Raw genomic sequence first — 17776 nt, 5'->3', positions numbered from 1 at the left:
AACAACCACGGGTGCATTGATTGCGACGGGGTTCGAGATGCATTTTCACGACGTTGCAATTCTATTAAAAAATAATAATAAAAGCGGTTTAAACTTAATAAAAGCACACAAGTTATAACATGTATTAAAATCAAATATTTAGCCATTATAACAATTTAAGTGACTGTGCTAGAACCACAGGATTCGAGGGTGCCTAACACCTTCCCTCGGGTCAACAGAATTCCTTACTTAGAATTTCTGGTTCGCAGACTTCATTTGGAAAGTCGAATATTTTCCTCGATTTGGGATTCAAGATAAACCGGTGACTTGGGACACCAAAATCCAAACCTTTCCCAAGTGGCGACTCTGAATTAAATAAATAATCTCATTTCGAATATTGTCACTTAAATTGGAAAAACTCCCGCGCATTTTAACCCTTCGGGGTCGGGCGCGCAAAAAGGAAGTGTGACAATAATTATATCCTAAACTAAATAACTTGATTGCATAAATATTCTTTATAACGTCAATACATACAAACTTAAACTCGTAAATTCTCTTTGCTGCTTCTATTGGATAGAGCTTTGGTGATAAAATGACTAATAACTCCAATGGGGCAAGACATCAAGCACAGTGACACAGAATGGCGGGTCTCGACACAATTCTGCAATCCATCAAGATAAACCATCCTGTTTCAAAAAAAATAAAATAATAATAATTAAGAGTTTTAACGGGGCATCCCATCTCCAAAATAAACAAACAAATAAATAAATAACCAAAACAAAGAAGAGAAAATGGGGTAAGAGTAAACACACACAAACACAGAGATACAAGATGACAATTTGAGCCCAAACTCATCTAACCTGTCTAGAGATTAATGGGTTGAGTTACAAACATTTTAGCTCTTGGGTCCATTTGGGCTGAGTGCAAGTTAACTCATTATATTTTATAGCCAATTCTGACTCATTAAGCAGCCCAAATACAACTCTTGAAACTCACCCAAAACAAAAGGTATCTCAAGTCAACTTATATAAAAACTTATTTAGTTGCCCCAATTTTACTTTTTTTTTTTGTATTTTTAATTTTATGTTCTTTTGTTTTTCTGTGTCATCCACCCACCCTGCCCTACCTCCCCTCCCCACCTCCCGCGCAAAATCCCTCCTCTAAAAAAATATTTTTTTTGTATTTTAAATTTTCTATTTTTTTTTCCTGCACCACACACCCTAACCCCCACCCCACGCAAAACCCCCCTCCCCTAAAAAAATTTACTTTTTTTTTATTTTGTATTTTCAGTTTTTTATTTTTTTTTCTGCACCACCAACCCTCCCACCCCCTCCTCAAAAAAAAATTTTACTTTTTTTTGTATTTTTAATTTTCTGTTTTTTTTTTGCACCACCCCTCCCCCCCGGGCAAACCCCTAAAAAAAATTTTACTTTTTTTTTTAATTCTCTATTTTCTGTTTTTTCGTTTTTCTGCATCACTCACCCGCCCCAACCTCCCCACCCCCAAAAACTTTTTCAACTTACACATTTTTAGGTAAAAGGCTTTTTTTATGCAAGATTAACATGGTCTAAAACATGGGTCAAGCTGGGCGGGTTGGGTTATGACCCATTGTTTTAACCCATCTTGACCCAGCCCATCTTAGCCCAAGTACACTTTGGGTTGGGTTGGACAATGACCCATTTATTGACCTAACCCATCTTGACCCGCTCAAATTCAGCCCAACCCGCCCATTTGTCACCCCTAAATACAACAAACAACAATAACAACAACAATAAACCCAGTGTAGTTCCACAAGTGGGGGCTGGGGAAGGTACAGTGTACGCAAACTTTACCCCTGCCTTTAAAAAGACAGAGAAGTTGTTTCAGGTAGACTCTCGACTCAAGAAGGAAAAAGAAACTCAGAGATACCAACCTTGCAGCAAAAAGATCCATAACCAAAATGTGAATCCAAGCAGAAGCTAATGACATCTCCCTAGAGAACAACTGAGTTATACCAGCTTGCTGAATGAGAACAAAATATTGTTAGAACCGCCAATAGTGTAATCAGTACAAACTATTACTTTATCCACTTCATTTTTATATGACAATGTTTAATTAGCACTATCAAAAAATAAGCCTATTGCATCGCTTTTTTTTGTAACGGGTTTACAACTATTGCGATAGCATGTCTATTGCAACGGTTATACGTGTTACAGTATACTTTAAGCCCTATTGAAACACTTCTAAAATAGAACTGTCGCGATAGTTCATTAACTGTTGCCACAGATGTGTCTACTGTAAAGGTTGCAGTAACCGTTGTAATAGATCTCTTTGCAGCGACGGTTTCCCTAAAAAAATTAGTATATTAGGATGCTTTTCATTTCCCTCCTTATTTTTCCTCTTATAATTTTCTTAACCCTAGCCTAGGTCCATCCGAACTTTTAAAAAAGTAAAGAACAATAAAACCTCCTCTAATTTTCCAAAGTCATTCTTGCCTAAAAGACATCGAACCCCTAGTTCTCTATTCCTAAAGTATTGTCCAAAAGATCCGGCGAACTAGTCCCAATAGCTCTAGCGATGGCGACATCTCCAGCAAGGGCGCAAGGCCACATCTCTGGCAAAGCACACGCCTTTCTAAAGCTTCCTCTCGTTGATGTTGGCCACAAACCCTAACCAAAGTCACTGAATTCGGCAAATAGAGAAGACACCGAGTCAAGAAAACACCTTTGCCACTTCTCTAAAGCTTCCTCCTCACGGTCAACAATGGGATCTTGTTAGAGCCGGACAAATGGAGAAAACCCAGTAGGAATTGCTTCTTAGATCGTCTGTAAAACCCTCGTCACTAGGACTTAGGGTACCAAGGTATTTTTCTCTATTCTTCATTGTTATTTTCTCTACGTCATTTTTGACTTTGTAGATCTTTGTACCTTGTGCTTGGTGTTTAGATTTCTCATTTGCCTAAGGTATTTTGTGTTTCTTCAATTACTGATAACCTTTGTTGGAAACTTTTTGAAGTGAAATCTTCAATTTATGCTATATATATTTTCAGTTCTTTATGATTTGTTTGTTTTATCCTTTTTGTTTGGAGGGCAGAGATATTGCGGAATTGAATGCTTATGGTTCATATCTCGTACCATTTCATTTGAACAATATTTTTGAGTCTAATGACAGAATATTGTGCAAGGACCTCAATAGCATAGCAGCAAGAACAAATATCAAATTCAGTAAATTATTTTTTCTAAAGAGAAATAACTGAATATATGTCCTGTTTCGTTTTGTTTTTGCTAAAGATTTACATTTTATCTTTATTTTTCATTCTTTTTGGTTCAGATTCCCTTTAGTAGAAGAGGCACCTCAGGTAATTTATGAATCTAAAGATATGAGATGATATAGGAATTGATTTAAGTCAAGTAGACAAAAGGCCCTTTAAATATCTCAAGCTCTCACATATAGAGACTTCTAAGTGTAAAGTATCTATTTACATGCACGAATAACTTTATTCTTTATTTAACTTTGTGTAGCAGTTAAGATTGAATTGTCAGTCATGCATATTTTGTATAGGAAAAACATAATAAGGCTTCTAGATTTCTAATGATAAAATAGACAATGTTTTTCAATTATTTAAATTTATGTCAACTTCTCCTATATAATTCATGCATCATTTTCTGTGTTTAAAAAAAACAAGAATCGGATGCTAAAAGAAAACTAAAAATATGGAACCAATACACCTCTTTTGCAAGTTTATATTCCACTGTTGTTAATTCTAGCACAAGTATTAAACTGTGAAGTAGGTGAAACTGTGATTTATTATGGACAAAATGGTCATGAAGGGACATATGTTTGCTCTATCATATTTTATTTGTTGCTCTAAGAATATATGTCAATTCATAAAATACTTCTCAGTTGTTTTCAAATTTTTTGAGCTGAATGTTACTTTTTGCTTTTGCTTTAACATAGGAATGGTATATCTGATTTGTGGAAATTAATATGGGACTAGGCCAAGCAGTAACATATCAAGAGTACTAGAGGACTGTTAGTTATAAAGATAGTCATCCTGGATCAAGGGATCTCTAATTTTGGAATCTCTTTGCTCATTTTGAATTTTGAACCTCAAATTTTATAACCAATATTGTATATGTTCTACATTTTCTAAAGTAGTAGCTCTGCTTGACTCAAAATTATTTTATATATTCTCTCTTTTGCTTGATCAAGAAATATTTAAATGTTATTGCTAATAAGAAAGAGTCTTCTATGGTCAGTTTAAGCAACTACTTAATGCTGAATTTCCATTCTCCAGGCTTGCCAAGGAAATTATCAGTAACTACGTACTCTTCTGGAAAGAACAAATATCTCTTTCAAGTGCTCCAATGATGAACTTTCAAATAACTCTTTCTACTGAGTGTGTTTGAAGTGGAATAAAGTACATGTGTCAATCTGTCCAAAACCTTTATTTTTTAATTTAGTTAGAGACACATAATTTGATTATTTAGTGTCTGATAGCATCTATACATTTGATAAATATCCATAATTGTTTCCTTGTTCATAATTGAATCGTTCACACTTTGCAGTATATACCTGTGATTCCGTGAGGGATAGAATTGACTTCAATTGACAGGTACTGGATGGACTCTATAGTTTTGCAGTAGGTATTTGACGTCATCTCATTAACGCATTACTATTTCTTGCTTGACGGATTAGCTTTGGTAATATTATCAACAAAGCAAGTCCCTCAGCCATCCATCCGTGAAAAGATGTCCTTTGATGCACAAGACTTGATTGACAGGTTAGTTAATACCATTTTTAATATTATATATGATCCATCCTCTTAGAATAAATTTCACTAGTAATTTAGCATTCTTTAAAAGGATTATAAAATGATCATGTCCAAATTACTTTGTAAGATATTTTCATAGACTGGTTTGGTGGTCCTAATCTTTTGGAGCATGCTTGGTGTGGATCCGTACATTCATAATATAATTTGAGGGACTACTCTCTTTTCTCTAGGCTTAGTTTAGTAGTATGTTAAAGTTCGTTGATATTCAAATGTAATAGCTGTGTTTACTGAACATATTCATATGGTGGCAGAAGAAAATACAATATACATAATTCATCAGATATCTTCCATGTAATATGTAGGTTCTGACATAAATATTTATATTGCATCATCAATTTTAATTGAAAAAAGTTTTAAGAATGTAAACAAATCATACATCTAGCAGTATTATTTTTTTTGTGCAGTTAAGTTGAAAATCTTTGTGGTTTCTGGAGTTTTAAATGTGCAATTATGCCAAATTATTTTGCAATGGTTTTCATGTGCACTTCGTTAGATTTTTCCTCTCTAGTTAAGCTTGAAATTTTCTACAGTATTCGTTTGTATTATGTTGCAGTTAAAGATTAAAACTTTATGCAGTAATTTTTTCCAGTGGTTTCTTTTTTTCCCCCAGTTAAGCAAGGAGATCAAGGTGAGAGTTGAATAATAACACTTGCGTGATTTTGAAGGTAATTGTCTTATATGGATCGATTATCTAGTAATTGCACTGAGTGTTTAATTGTGTGTCTATAATAGTTCAATCATCCAACATGATTTACCTTATTTGGAAACTTTTTGGAATTTGAACTTTTGGCAATTGACAAGTTTGTTTATGCAGTGCTGATTTTTGTTTATTTATTTTTCGGGTTTTGATTATACCAACATGATAAGATATCTCAATTAAGAATGAACTACTAGTAAAGATAAAATAAGATATCCTTGTGTTATTTGGTTGATGAATATCATATTACTAGAGTTAGTGAATGTTTCATCAAGATTGACGTTTTAAATTGCTAGAAACTTTAAAGTTAAAAAAATATCTTTAATTAAAGGAGATTTGCTGTTTGGTGAAATGACAATAAGGTATGACAATAAGTTTTTTTATTTTATTTTCAATGAGATTTATTTTTATTTCTTGGAGTTTTTGAAGATGTTTGTTATAATAGCTAAAGTGATGTCTGTTGGTGCATGTTAGTAGGAACTGTGTTTCTGCTTGCTCGTACTTTTTGTATTTGACTTTAGTAGAATATGAGGTTGTTGCCTTATGAAGTTTCGTACTTTTGTATTTGACTGGTTATTCTAAGTTATAAAGTTCCGTCCTTTTTCTTATGATACTTTTCCTCTATAGTTAGTATTGGCACATGAGACTTATACTCTGTAAATTGAACTTATGGATACTACTTTGATGGTAGTCGCTAGTTGTATGCTTATCTTCTGGCTTCTGTATAGTTAGATTGATCAAATTATACTCTAGGTTAAGATTTCATATATCGCTTCTTTTTCCATGTGAGTTCTTTTTTGATTAATTGTTATATAACCAAATATGATATAGATTGTTTTGTTTTTATTATGATTTTGTAAGTGAAGAAAATGAACAAAGGATAGACAAAAGGCAGTCAATACCTTAAGATTATTAGTTGATAGTTGCAAGATCTTTAGATGTTCTAAGAATTTTTTATTTTAGAAGTTTTTGCAAACTTATGTATGGTAACTCTTGAATTTATCAAATAATATTCTCTTTTTTGCTTTATACTCTATGAATAGTGCTAGTTGGATAATTTGATTTGTGACTTTGCTATTTAATAGTTTCTTCGGTGATTTGTATCAATTTCAGTATAATATTTTATTATTCATGTAATAACAAACCACTAAAAAATCCGTTGCAATAGCTAAAAAATCCGTATTGTGATATGCAATCAAAAAGCGTTGCAATCGCCTCAACAGTCGTTGCAATAATGATATTTGCAACGGTTTGGGACCGTTCCATTTGCTAAGATAACCGTTGCAATCTATAGGTTTATGGCAACGGTTACAAACCGTGGCATTACATACACCTATTGCAACGACACTTCAACCGTTGCAAGAAACCATTGCCGTAGACCTATTGGCACGCGACCTAATGTGACGGGTACTTAACCGTTCTAATAGAGCTATTGCAACGGTTTTTCTACCTATTGCAACGGATTTTGAACAGTTGCAGTAGAACTATTTCCTAGTAGTGTAGGCACAAGGAGGGTGTGTTTGATAGAGGAAAAATGACTTCCAGGAAAATATTCTTCATGTTGAGAAAGTTATTTGTGAGTGTTTGGTATGACAAAAAATCATTTTTTATGAAAAGAAGAAAAAATGATGTTATCTTCACTTATGACGAAAGTTATTTTCATTATAACTATTTTAACTTTTAACTTCATATAGTTACTTCAACTAACATATAGACATTATAATTATTCTCCAGAGCTCAAAAGTTTCGTCAAAATATTTTCTAATTTGTTGATATTATTATTAAACTTAACATATAGTTTTAGTGGAATACATTTTTTACTCATCAACCAAACAACAAAAAATATTTTCAAGAAATATATTTTCCATGAAAAGTGACTTTAATAATATCAAATATCCGGAGGTTAAGAAAGAAGAAGAAAAAGGCTTATAACATACCAAAGACGCTTAAACTTATGGTTTTGAATACGTCATAATAAATTTTTATACTTGTAAGAGCATGTCATTAAGGATAAACTAGAAAATTTAAAAATTAAAGTGTTTTCAAATATAGCGAAATATCTTTTTTCCGGAAACAAAAAAAAAGCAGTGTAATTAATAATAATTGGAACAAGAGCGTAGTTGAGTTGAGCACATACATCTGGAATCAGATCTTGATAATGAAATAATAGCTGAAGCGTATCTGGTCTCCAGGAAAGGACCAAGATATATGAGTACAGAAGTCCAAGCACGATATAAGGTAATTTGCTTTCCATCACTTTGTGAGTCTGCAATTGGCATGATGATTGACGAATTATCACCGGCGGTGAAGTCAGAAATATTTTTGTTCAAACTTGAAAGAAGTAAAAAAAAAATTCTGACAAAGGATGTTCAATATATGTCATATATCTTTAAAACCTAATATTTTGCCTATATATACATTATAATTTTCCGACGAAGAATGGTCAATTTGACCAGAGTGTAGCTTCGCCCATGACTATCACAACTTAACTTGGAAGTGAAGCAATGTTTTCTAAGACTTCATGATGTAGGACATACATTAACTTTATCCAAAATCAGCACCTCATATATAATTGAAAAATCAATGCATATATTGTGAAATGGTCCTTATGGATAGGTTAAAATAGTTCTTTAAATATACTATTTGAGGAATTTTGGTTCTTTAAATTTGTCAAAAATGCACGCTCAGTGAAATATTTAATAAACTCTGTCAAAAATGCTACTTTTGGTCTATTTTTCATTACAGTTTCTACTCTTTTTTATTTTTTATTTTTTATCATTACTGATGTCTGGTGTAGTTTTTGGTGTTGTGGCTATGAGACTTGACTGGACTTTCCGAATGTTTTTAGTTAAATCCTTTTTTTTTTTAACCGTACCACTTAAATCTACAGGCCAAAAGTTGTTATAGGAATTTTTATGTTGTATAGCCGCTCCTCCCCTCCTAAATAACAGCCGGAAAATGTATTCTATTTATATGTTACTATATAATACACATATTTTATATATACAATATATTTGACTAGCGACTGTAACTATTTTTGGCAGACCAGCAGCCAAATATGCTAAAAGCCCTCGAAAATTATCAAGAAAACTTACAAATTCAGCTTTAGGTGCGACAACCATGAAGACATAAAAGGGAAGAACTGATACTGATCCCAAAGGGAATGCAGTAGCAGCAATTTCAGAACTTGAAAACCCTGCAAAAGAAGAGCACAAACACTTAATTTCCCCAAATATCTGATAATATACATGCTAGCAAATGGCTTCTACATTGATTCAAAATGTTAAGAAATGCATAGAATACTTCTTTTCTTTTTCTTTTTTTCCTTTGTGTTGATAACTGTGATGTCCGGGCTGTGTGTGGGGTATATGTTACCTCACACTAGTGTAGGTACCAAATAAAGTAACTCTGTCCACAAAGGTTTGGATAAATAAATATATATATATATATATATAACTCACAATATTGAATTTGGCACCATAAATTAGATTTTTGGCTGATTTTAGCTTATAAGCACTTTTGGAATCTTCAAAACGAGTAGATAACCTAAGAAATAGCTCATCTATGTGCAAATTTGAGGAAAATATTCTTGAAGCAAGTAACTCAGCTAGCTGGTATTCAACATTCTTAATTAGCAATCTAGATTGCTGCAATACTTTTACTACTTTTTTCGACATGTTCTTTAAAAATCTAAGATCATCGTAGACCTCCCGCAAATACTCCTTCGCTAAGTAGGGGTAAGATCTGCGTACACACTCCCCTCCCGACATTCACATATGGGAATATAGTGGGTATGTTGTTGTTGTTTATATTATTCAGCACTAGTTTAAACTAATTTTTTAATTAATTAGCACACATTTAAAAGTATGGAGCATGATATGTGGAGGAAGATGATTACATGAAGCAGACACCGTTGAGCTCTTTCTTTGCAGAAGATTTCTTGTAACATTTGGACGAATAACGATTCTTGATCCTCCCAGAAAACTCCAACCAGTGCTTAACTTGGTTCCCAATCCCTCAACTTGTTGATTTGAAAGTTCAGATTTCACTGGTCCAAGAGCAAAAGGTGCAGCATTGTTCCTCTTTGTATACATGTTTGATGTCAATGCAGAAGCCCTGCAGTTCGTCTGCGACTAGTAGTACATAATCATTTTAGAATTAATTTTTGTCCAAAAAAAAAAGTGAATTGAAAATCTCACCCAAACATTCGACTCTTGATAAATTATAAGAAACACACCTTGGATGAAATGAAAAGGTGGCAGAAACAAGAAGAAGAAGAGATGGCCATGACCAAGAATGCGGAGAAAATCAACAACGAGAATTATAATAAGGTAGCACTCTCATTTACTAGGGATACTGGAGGAGGGATGGCCCATGGGCCCAACACTGAATTACAAAAATAATTTCCTTAATTTTATTTCTCTAGTTATTTTGTAAAGATTATTTATATTTATTTAAATAATATATTTAAAGATAAAAAATATATATGGATCTGTATTTAATAAAAATATTGTTTTTTCGAGTTAACCATCTGATTTAAACTTATTTTGTTGGAATTAAAGATCAGCGAAAAGATATAAAAAGGTTTCAAATATTTCATTAGATTGCTTCTTTTTTGTTTTTTATGTTTGTTTTTCCCTCATATTCTAATTTAAAATTTACAATAATTTTTTTTAGCAAAATAATAAGTAGGCTTGTTGGTAACACAAAAAAATTCATAGGCAACACATATTGATAATTTCTTAGTGAGTTAAATGTAAAAGAAAAAAAGACCCTAATTTATTTAAACCTCATCAATTTGTGAATAGCTAAAGAATTCGCACTTTTTCCGTTGATAATTCATTTGCTTATAGTTTTAAATAAGATGAGATGTCCTCTTCTAGCATAAGAAAAGTGTTACATTAAAAGTGGACCTGAAAATATAAAAACAAATATTTCTAAAAGAATACCAGCTCTTTTTAGAGACTTTTCTTATTAAGTGTTTGAATTAAAGACAATTATTTGAGCAATTGCACCTTAAAATGTTTACTTGACCTTCAAAATAATCATGAAGATAGTAAAGTTATTATAGTTTGAATAGTAATATCGTGAGTTCTAATTTGAATCCATGTTATTTTTTAATCAGATTACTCTTTTCTTATATAATATATATTTCAAAAACATAAATTACTAATAATATTCTATTTTCATTTTCCTTTTTCACATGAATTATCGTCATTGGATTTTCTTTTTTTCCTTTTCCTAATATTGCAGTACTATGCTATTTTACAAATTTTAGTATATTCTCTATTATTATTACTCCATTATTTTGTGTTTCCAATTAAATGAAAGGTTGAAATATAACTGTGTTGCAATGTCACCAAAAGGAAAAACTCAAGCACAAATATAATAAGGTGGACCTTTGTGAAAACCAACAAGGAACCTTTGGGTGGAAATGACACCAAGTAGTCACTTTTAAGCATGTTGTTTAAAATATATCCACAGTTTACAATGTATTTAAAGATTAGCCAATTCGTTTAAGCTTCAGGACATCGCCTAAAGTTTAAGAATTGTGTCCAGAAGTTTGAATCTTATGTCCTGAATTTAAAATTGGCGGTTCATAAATTCAGGACACTTAGTCCTGAATTTCAAATTAGCAGCTCAAAAATTCAGGACACTAAGTCCTGACGTCCAAATTCAAATTTGGATGAATTGGCTAATCTTTAAATACATTATAAATTGTAAATATATTTTAAACAACGGGCTTAAAAATGGCTACCGGTGCACTTTGCGCAACCTTTGGTAACTGAAAAAAAGATAAGAACTGTTTGATAAAGCTATCGATTTATTTTCAATTTAACTTTAAAAACTATTATTTTTTCACTGTTTGATAAAGTTATTGATTTATTTTCAATTTAACTTAAAAACTATTATTTTTTCAAAAACTCATTTTTCTGAAGTAAAAGAAATTTTTTGAATGCAAGATAAAAGTTGTGCCTAGTGTATAAAAGACAACTTTTACTGAATAAATACTTTTTTCATCAAATACACAATTATTGCTCGTCAGTTTCTACTTAATGGAGTTGATCTTGATCACTTATTTTGGAATATATGAATGCTAAATTGGTAATGCAACAAACCTTGTAAAAGAAGCACCCTAACTAAATTCCCTAACTAACAAAATTTTTCATAATAATCGATAGAAACATATTCTTCCGAAGATTTAATAGTAGAGTATCTATTTTTGGAGGTCTTCATGTAGTAAATTAATTACAGCAGCCAACCACGCATGGTCCTGTACTATTTTATGAATAAAACAAATGAGCGTCCACTACACAATCATCAACTAGGGCAGATTTAGGGGGCGTAAGGGTGTTCACCTGAACACTCTTCGCCGAAAAATTACACTGTATATACAAGGCAAAATCTGTTTTTTATCTCTATATATTAAGTTTTGAACACTTTTAACACAATCCAAAAATGTAGTTTAGTGGTCAAGGGGGTTCAAATTCTACATAAAGTCATGGGTTCAATTTCCACTAGCTACAAAAGAAATTTTGAACCCCCTTCGTGGAGATCCTGCCTCCGCCACTAATCATCAATATATTCGTCGGGCCCAACGTGAACAAAATTATACTATTCTAATTATGCTCTTTCTCATTGATATGTTACCCAAAAACGTATAGATTTGCAGCGACACTTGCTGATATAAATATGTGTACTATTAAAAAAAATGATAAACTATTACGTCAAATGAGTCGTTGCAACACTGAAATTTGACTCAAAATTCAAAAGTACTCTTTGACCACTAAATGAGCTAAAAAAAAAGAATTCAAGCAAAGAAAGTTCTGTAGTAGTTAGAAAGACTCATATAAAATTCATATGATCACTATCATAATAATTATGTAAAAAGCAAGTTGACTTCCTAAGCGATTTAACTTTAGCTTCACGAAACTATTAGATGAAAATCGAGAGTTTGCACCTAAATATATTCAATGAAGATATGATATTTCACACATATTAGAATCCGCAGTCTCAAGTTGGAAGTGGGGAGTGTTTATCACTCCTGCAACCCTCTCTTATCTACGCCCTTACTATCTATTTACAATAAACAATGGGCGTGTAGTCTCATTTGACACAATTTAGACTTCTCGAAAGTAGCAAACTGGCAAAGGGTGCATAAAATTATAAATATATGATAGCATTAATTATTTTTTCTTTCCAAAAGGATGGAAAAATTAGTGTTGTTCGATTTTTGACTCCATGGAAAGCATCAATTTACTCCATGCAATAGCATTGTCAGGATCATATTGTTAATGCCCATTCTATATTCCGCAAAATAACCAAATTCTCTTTTTAGTTTTATAGGGAGCTTCATTTTTTCTCTCAAGGCACTTGAAAGTCTTGTACAGATGAGCAATCCTGATATAGACACTGCAAACGAACAAAATTTGACTGTGTATCAGAGACATCCAAAAAGACAATGGGATACACGACCAAAGAACTCATCACAACTTTCAAAATGAAAACTGAATAGACAAACACAAATATTTACTTAAAACACAATAAAAAATCCACAACACAATAGACAAATAAAAATTATTTCAAAGCACTCCAGATCATTGTCACGACCCGGATTTTTCACCCTCGGGAGTCGTGATGGCGCCTACTAATGAGAGCTAGGCAAGCCAATCTTTTAACTACTTTCTTCATTATCAAATTATTTCCTTTTAGCAAACATAAAGCGATAATGTAATAACAACAGAAATTTAATTTTAAGCAGAAGAACACAACGAAATAGCTGAACTCTGTATCTATTACAACTGTTTAAACCTCAATTACCCAAAACCTGGTGTCACAGTGTCACAGACGGTCTAGGATTAACTACAAACATGGTCTGAAGAAAAAAAACAATACACTGTTTCGGAATATAAAGAAAATGAAACAGAAAATAGGGATAGAGGGAGACGCCAGGGCCTGCGGACGCCTGCAGGTCTACCTTGGATCTCCGGGTAGACTGAAGGTAGTCTCCAAGCTATGGTCCAAGAGCTGCTCCGAGATCTGCACATAGTGTAGAGTATAGCATCAGCACAACCGACCCCATGTGCTTGTAAGTGTCTAGCCTAACCTCGGTGAAGTAGTGATAAGGCTAGGACCAGACTAACAAATAAACTTGTGCAGTCATATAATATACAGCGAAAAGTAAAGCAGAATAAACAAATAAATATGAGAAGGGGAAACATGCTTCGGGGAATAACAGGTAAAATAGAATATCAAGAGAATTATAGGGAACCAAAATCCAACTACTAAGAAAGATAAGGAAAACAAAGGCAGATTTCACTTTCAGTTCACATCTTGTTGCAGGCGTGCAACCCGTTCCCATTTCTCATATCTTGTGGCAGGCGTGCCACCCGTTCCTATTTCATTTATCTCGTGGTAGACGTTCCACCCGCTCCCATTTCATGTATCTTGTGGTAGGCGTACCACCTGCTCCCATTTCATGTATCTTGTGGTAGGCATACTACCCGCTCCCATTTCATTAACTCTTGTGGTAGGCGTACCAATCGCTCCCATTTTATTATATCTTGTGGTAGGCGTACCACCCGCTCTCATTTCATTATATCTTGTGGTAGGCATACCACCCGCTCCCATTTCATTAACTCTTGTGGTAGGCGTACCACCCGCTCCCATTTACAAGCCAACAATAATCACAAGGAATCTTGACAAGGGAACAAAAGCAACATAATAACTTTCGGGCAAGGGAACAATGATATTTCAATAACATCCTTGTAAGGGAATAATACTATCAAACAAACATCCCAGGGAACATTAATATCAAAATAAACATCCTGGCAAGGGAATGAAGATAATAGCATATGAGGCACAATAAACCACAATGGAGTCATAACAATTTATAACACAAGACTCACGGCCATGATTGACACCGACATATAGATACTCGTCACCATGTCTATACGTCGTACTCCACAATTAACACGTAGAAAATAGACACAACTCCTAGTCCCTCAAGCTAAGGTTAGACCAAACACCTACCTCGATGCCACGAACACAATTCACGTTTCAATTATAGCTTTACCCCTTGATTCTACCACCAATTCGCTCGAATCTAGCCGCAAGTTACTTAATTACATCAATAAACGCTAAATGAATTAACCCGATACATGAAAATGAGTTTTTCTAAAGTTTTGCACAAAAAGTCAAAAATCGCCCCCGGGCCCACATGGTCAAAACCCGAGGTTCAAATCAAAACCTAATTACCCATTCCCCCACGAACCCAAATATATAATTTATTTTGAAATCGGACCTCAAATCGAGGTCCAAATCCCCAATTTTTGAAAAACCTAGGTTCTACCAAAAACACACAATTTCCTCCATGAAAATCATTGATTTTGAGTTGAAATCATGTTAAAATATGTTAATGATTGAAGGAAATGAGTTAAAATTAACTTACAATCGATTTGGAAGAAGAGTTGTTCTTGGAAAATCGCCCAAAGGAATTTGTATTTTGAAAAGATGTGAAAAATGAGTTTAAAATCGTCTAAGTATAAAAGTTGCAGGTCTCAGATGTGGGAATTGCGAACAGGGGTTCACAATTGCGAACCCCGGCCTCTTCTAGCTTGGAAATTGCGAAACAGGGCTCGCATTTGCGAACCCTTCAGGGAAAACTGGACTTTCGCATTTGCAATCACCGTCCAAACGGGAAACTTCGCAATTGCGAAGATAATCTCGCACTTGCAAGAGGGATCTGGCATGGGCTTTCTTCGCAATTGCGACAAGCCGCTCGGATTTGCGATATCACATTTGCGAGCCAGGCTTTGCAAATGAGAAACCTGCATGCCTGCCATGCACAGCTGAAAACCTACAATTTTCTAAGTTAAAAATGCACCCTGTGGCCTATCCAAAACTCACCTGAGCCCTCGGGGCTCCAACCCAAATATACACACAACCTCAAAAACATCCTACGGACTTATTCGTGTAATAAAATCACCAAAATAACATCATGTACATCAAATTAAACCTCAAGATCAATGAAATTTCTCAAAACTTCTTTAAACATCAAATTTTGCATTTAAGGTCTGAATCACGTCAAACGGATTCCGTTTCTTACCAAACTTCACAGAATTATCTTAAATCATATATAAGACTTATACCGGGCGCCGGAACCAAAATATGGGCCTGATATCAACACGTTCTAATCAAAATTCATTTCCAAACCTTATGAACTATTTCATAAAATAATTTTCTTCAAAAATTCATTTCTCGGGCTTGGGACCTCGGAATTCGATTACGGACATACGCCCAAGTCCCATATTTTTCTGGGTTTGGGTCCGTTTACCCAAAATATTGACCGAAGTCAAATTAATTTATTTTATAGTCAAAATTTATTATTTTTCACAGATTTTAATATATGGCCTTTCCGGCTACGTGGCCGAACTTTGCACGCAAGTCGAGGTGATACTAAAAGAGGTTTTCAAGGCCTCGAAACGCAGAGTTCATTTTTAAAACAAGTGATGACCTCTTGGGCCATCACATTCTCCACCTCTAAAACAACCGTTCATCCTCAAATGGACAGAAGAAGGAAGTACATGAGTCGGGGAAAAAATGGGGATAACGGCTCCGCATATCGGACTCGAACTCCCAGGTCGATGCCTTAGGAGGCTGACCCCTCCACTGAACACGAACAGAAGGAAAACTTTTCAATCTCAAACTAGAATAGCTACCGGCTCCTCCTCATAAGATAAGTCCTTGTCCAACTGGACAGTGCTGAAATCTAACACATGAGATGGATCGCCGTGATATTTCCGAAGCATGGACACATGAAACACTGGATGCACGGCTGATAAGCTCGGCGGCAATGCAAGACTATAAGCCACCTCTCCCAATCGATCAAGAATCTCAAACGGGCCAATGAACTTAGGGCTAAGCTTGCCCTTCTTCCCAAATCTCATCACGCCCTTCATAGGAGACACTCGAAGCAATATTTGCTCACCGATCATGAATGCCAAATCACGATCCTTGTGGTCGGCATGACTGGACTGGGCTGTACGAAGCCTATCCTGAATAATCCTGACCTTGTCCAAGGCCTCTTGAACCAGATCCGTACCCAACAACCGAGCCTCTCTCGGCTCAAACCATCCAACCGGAGACCGACACCACCTACCATATAAAGCCTCATAAGGAGCCATCTGGACACTCGACTGGTAGCTGTTGTTGTAGGCAAACTCTACTAAAGGCAAAAACTGATCCCACGAGCCTTCAAAGTCAATAACACAATCTCGGAGCATATCCTCCAAAATATGAATGGGTCCGCTCAGACTGCCCATCTGTCTGAGGATGAAATGTTTTGCTCAACTCAACCAGCGTGCCTAACTCTCGCTAAACAGCTCTCCAAAAACGTGAGGTAAACTGCATACCTCGGTCCGAAATGATAGACTCGGGCACACCATGAAGACGAACAATCTCCTGGATATAGATCTCAGCTAACCTCTCGGAAGAATACGGGACTGCCACAGGAATGAAATGTGCTGACTTGGTCAGCCTATCAACAACAACCCACACTGCATCGAAATTCCTCCGAGTTTGTGGGAGTCCAACAACAAAATCCATAGTGATCCGCTCCCACTTCCACTCGGGAAGCTCAATCCTCTGAAATGAACCACCGGGCCTCTGATGCTCGTACTTAACCTGCTGACAATTCAAAAGTCGATCCACATATGCAACGATATAATTCTTCATTCCCCGCCACCAATAATGCTGTCGCAAATCCTGATACATCTTAGCGGCGCCCAGATGAATAGAGTACCGGGAACTATGGGCCTCCTCTAAAATTAACTCTCGAAGCCCATCCACATTAGGCACACAAACTCGACCCTACAATCTCAAAACTCCATCATCACCTAAGGGAACCTGCTTGGCACCTCTGCGCTGCACCGTGTCTCTAAGGACACACAAATGGGGATCATCATACTGCCGATCTCGGATACGCTCTAATAAAGAAGAATGGGCGACTGTGCAAGCTAACACTCGACTGGGCTCAGAAACATCCAACCTCATGAACTGATTGGCCAAAGCCTGAACATCAAAGGAAAGTGGTCTCTCACCGACCGGAATATAAGCAAAACTGCCCATACTGGCTGACTTCCTACTCAAAGCATCGGCTACTACATTGGACTTTCCCGGATGATATAAGATGGTGATATCATAATCTTTCAACAACTCCAACCACCTCAGCTGCCTCAAATTCAACTCTTTTTGCTTGAATAAAGACTGAAGACTCTTCCGATCCG

General features: G+C 35.0%; 1 protein-coding gene and 1 long non-coding RNA gene across 2 annotated transcripts; one reads left to right on the top strand and one right to left on the bottom strand.

The window, feature by feature from the left end:
- Window positions 1-345: 345 nt before the first annotated feature.
- Window positions 346-9778, bottom strand: LOC107816005 (protein ABA DEFICIENT 4, chloroplastic-like). Its single transcript, XM_075242420.1, has 6 exons — window positions 9727-9778; window positions 9388-9622; window positions 8585-8685; window positions 7627-7755; window positions 1892-1980; window positions 346-665 (listed from the first exon to the last, which is right to left on the bottom strand). Exons 1-6 carry the CDS (start codon window positions 9775-9777, stop codon window positions 518-520), a joined length of 753 nt encoding a protein of 250 aa, XP_075098521.1. The 5' UTR covers window position 9778; the 3' UTR covers window positions 346-517.
- LOC107816015 (uncharacterized) lies at window positions 2356-6097 on the top strand. The gene is made up of 4 exons (XR_001654842.2): window positions 2356-2820; window positions 4527-4573; window positions 4657-4741; window positions 5403-6097. It is a non-coding gene; the product is annotated as an uncharacterized LOC107816015 (long non-coding RNA).
- Window positions 9779-17776: the final 7998 nt, after the last annotated feature.

This window comes from Nicotiana tabacum, chromosome 21 (assembly GCF_000715075.1).
Source record: "Nicotiana tabacum cultivar K326 chromosome 21, ASM71507v2, whole genome shotgun sequence".
Lineage (NCBI taxonomy): Eukaryota > Viridiplantae > Streptophyta > Magnoliopsida > Solanales > Solanaceae > Nicotiana > Nicotiana tabacum.
The sequence above is the reverse complement of the archived record's forward strand: the minus strand, read 5'-3'. Positions and strand labels throughout refer to the sequence as shown.

Coding starts and splice junctions, on each gene's coding strand:
- LOC107816005 (XM_075242420.1), bottom strand. CDS start 9,777: ATGGCCATCTCTTCTTCTTCTTGTTTCTGCCACCTTTTCATTTCATCC. Junction 1,981..7,626: donor ATCAAGATCTGATTCCAGAT/GTATGTGCTCAA, acceptor GTTCTCATTCAG/CAAGCTGGTATAACTCAGTT. Junction 666..1,891: donor ATGGATCTTTTTGCTGCAAG/GTTGGTATCTCT, acceptor TTTTTGAAACAG/GATGGTTTATCTTGATGGAT.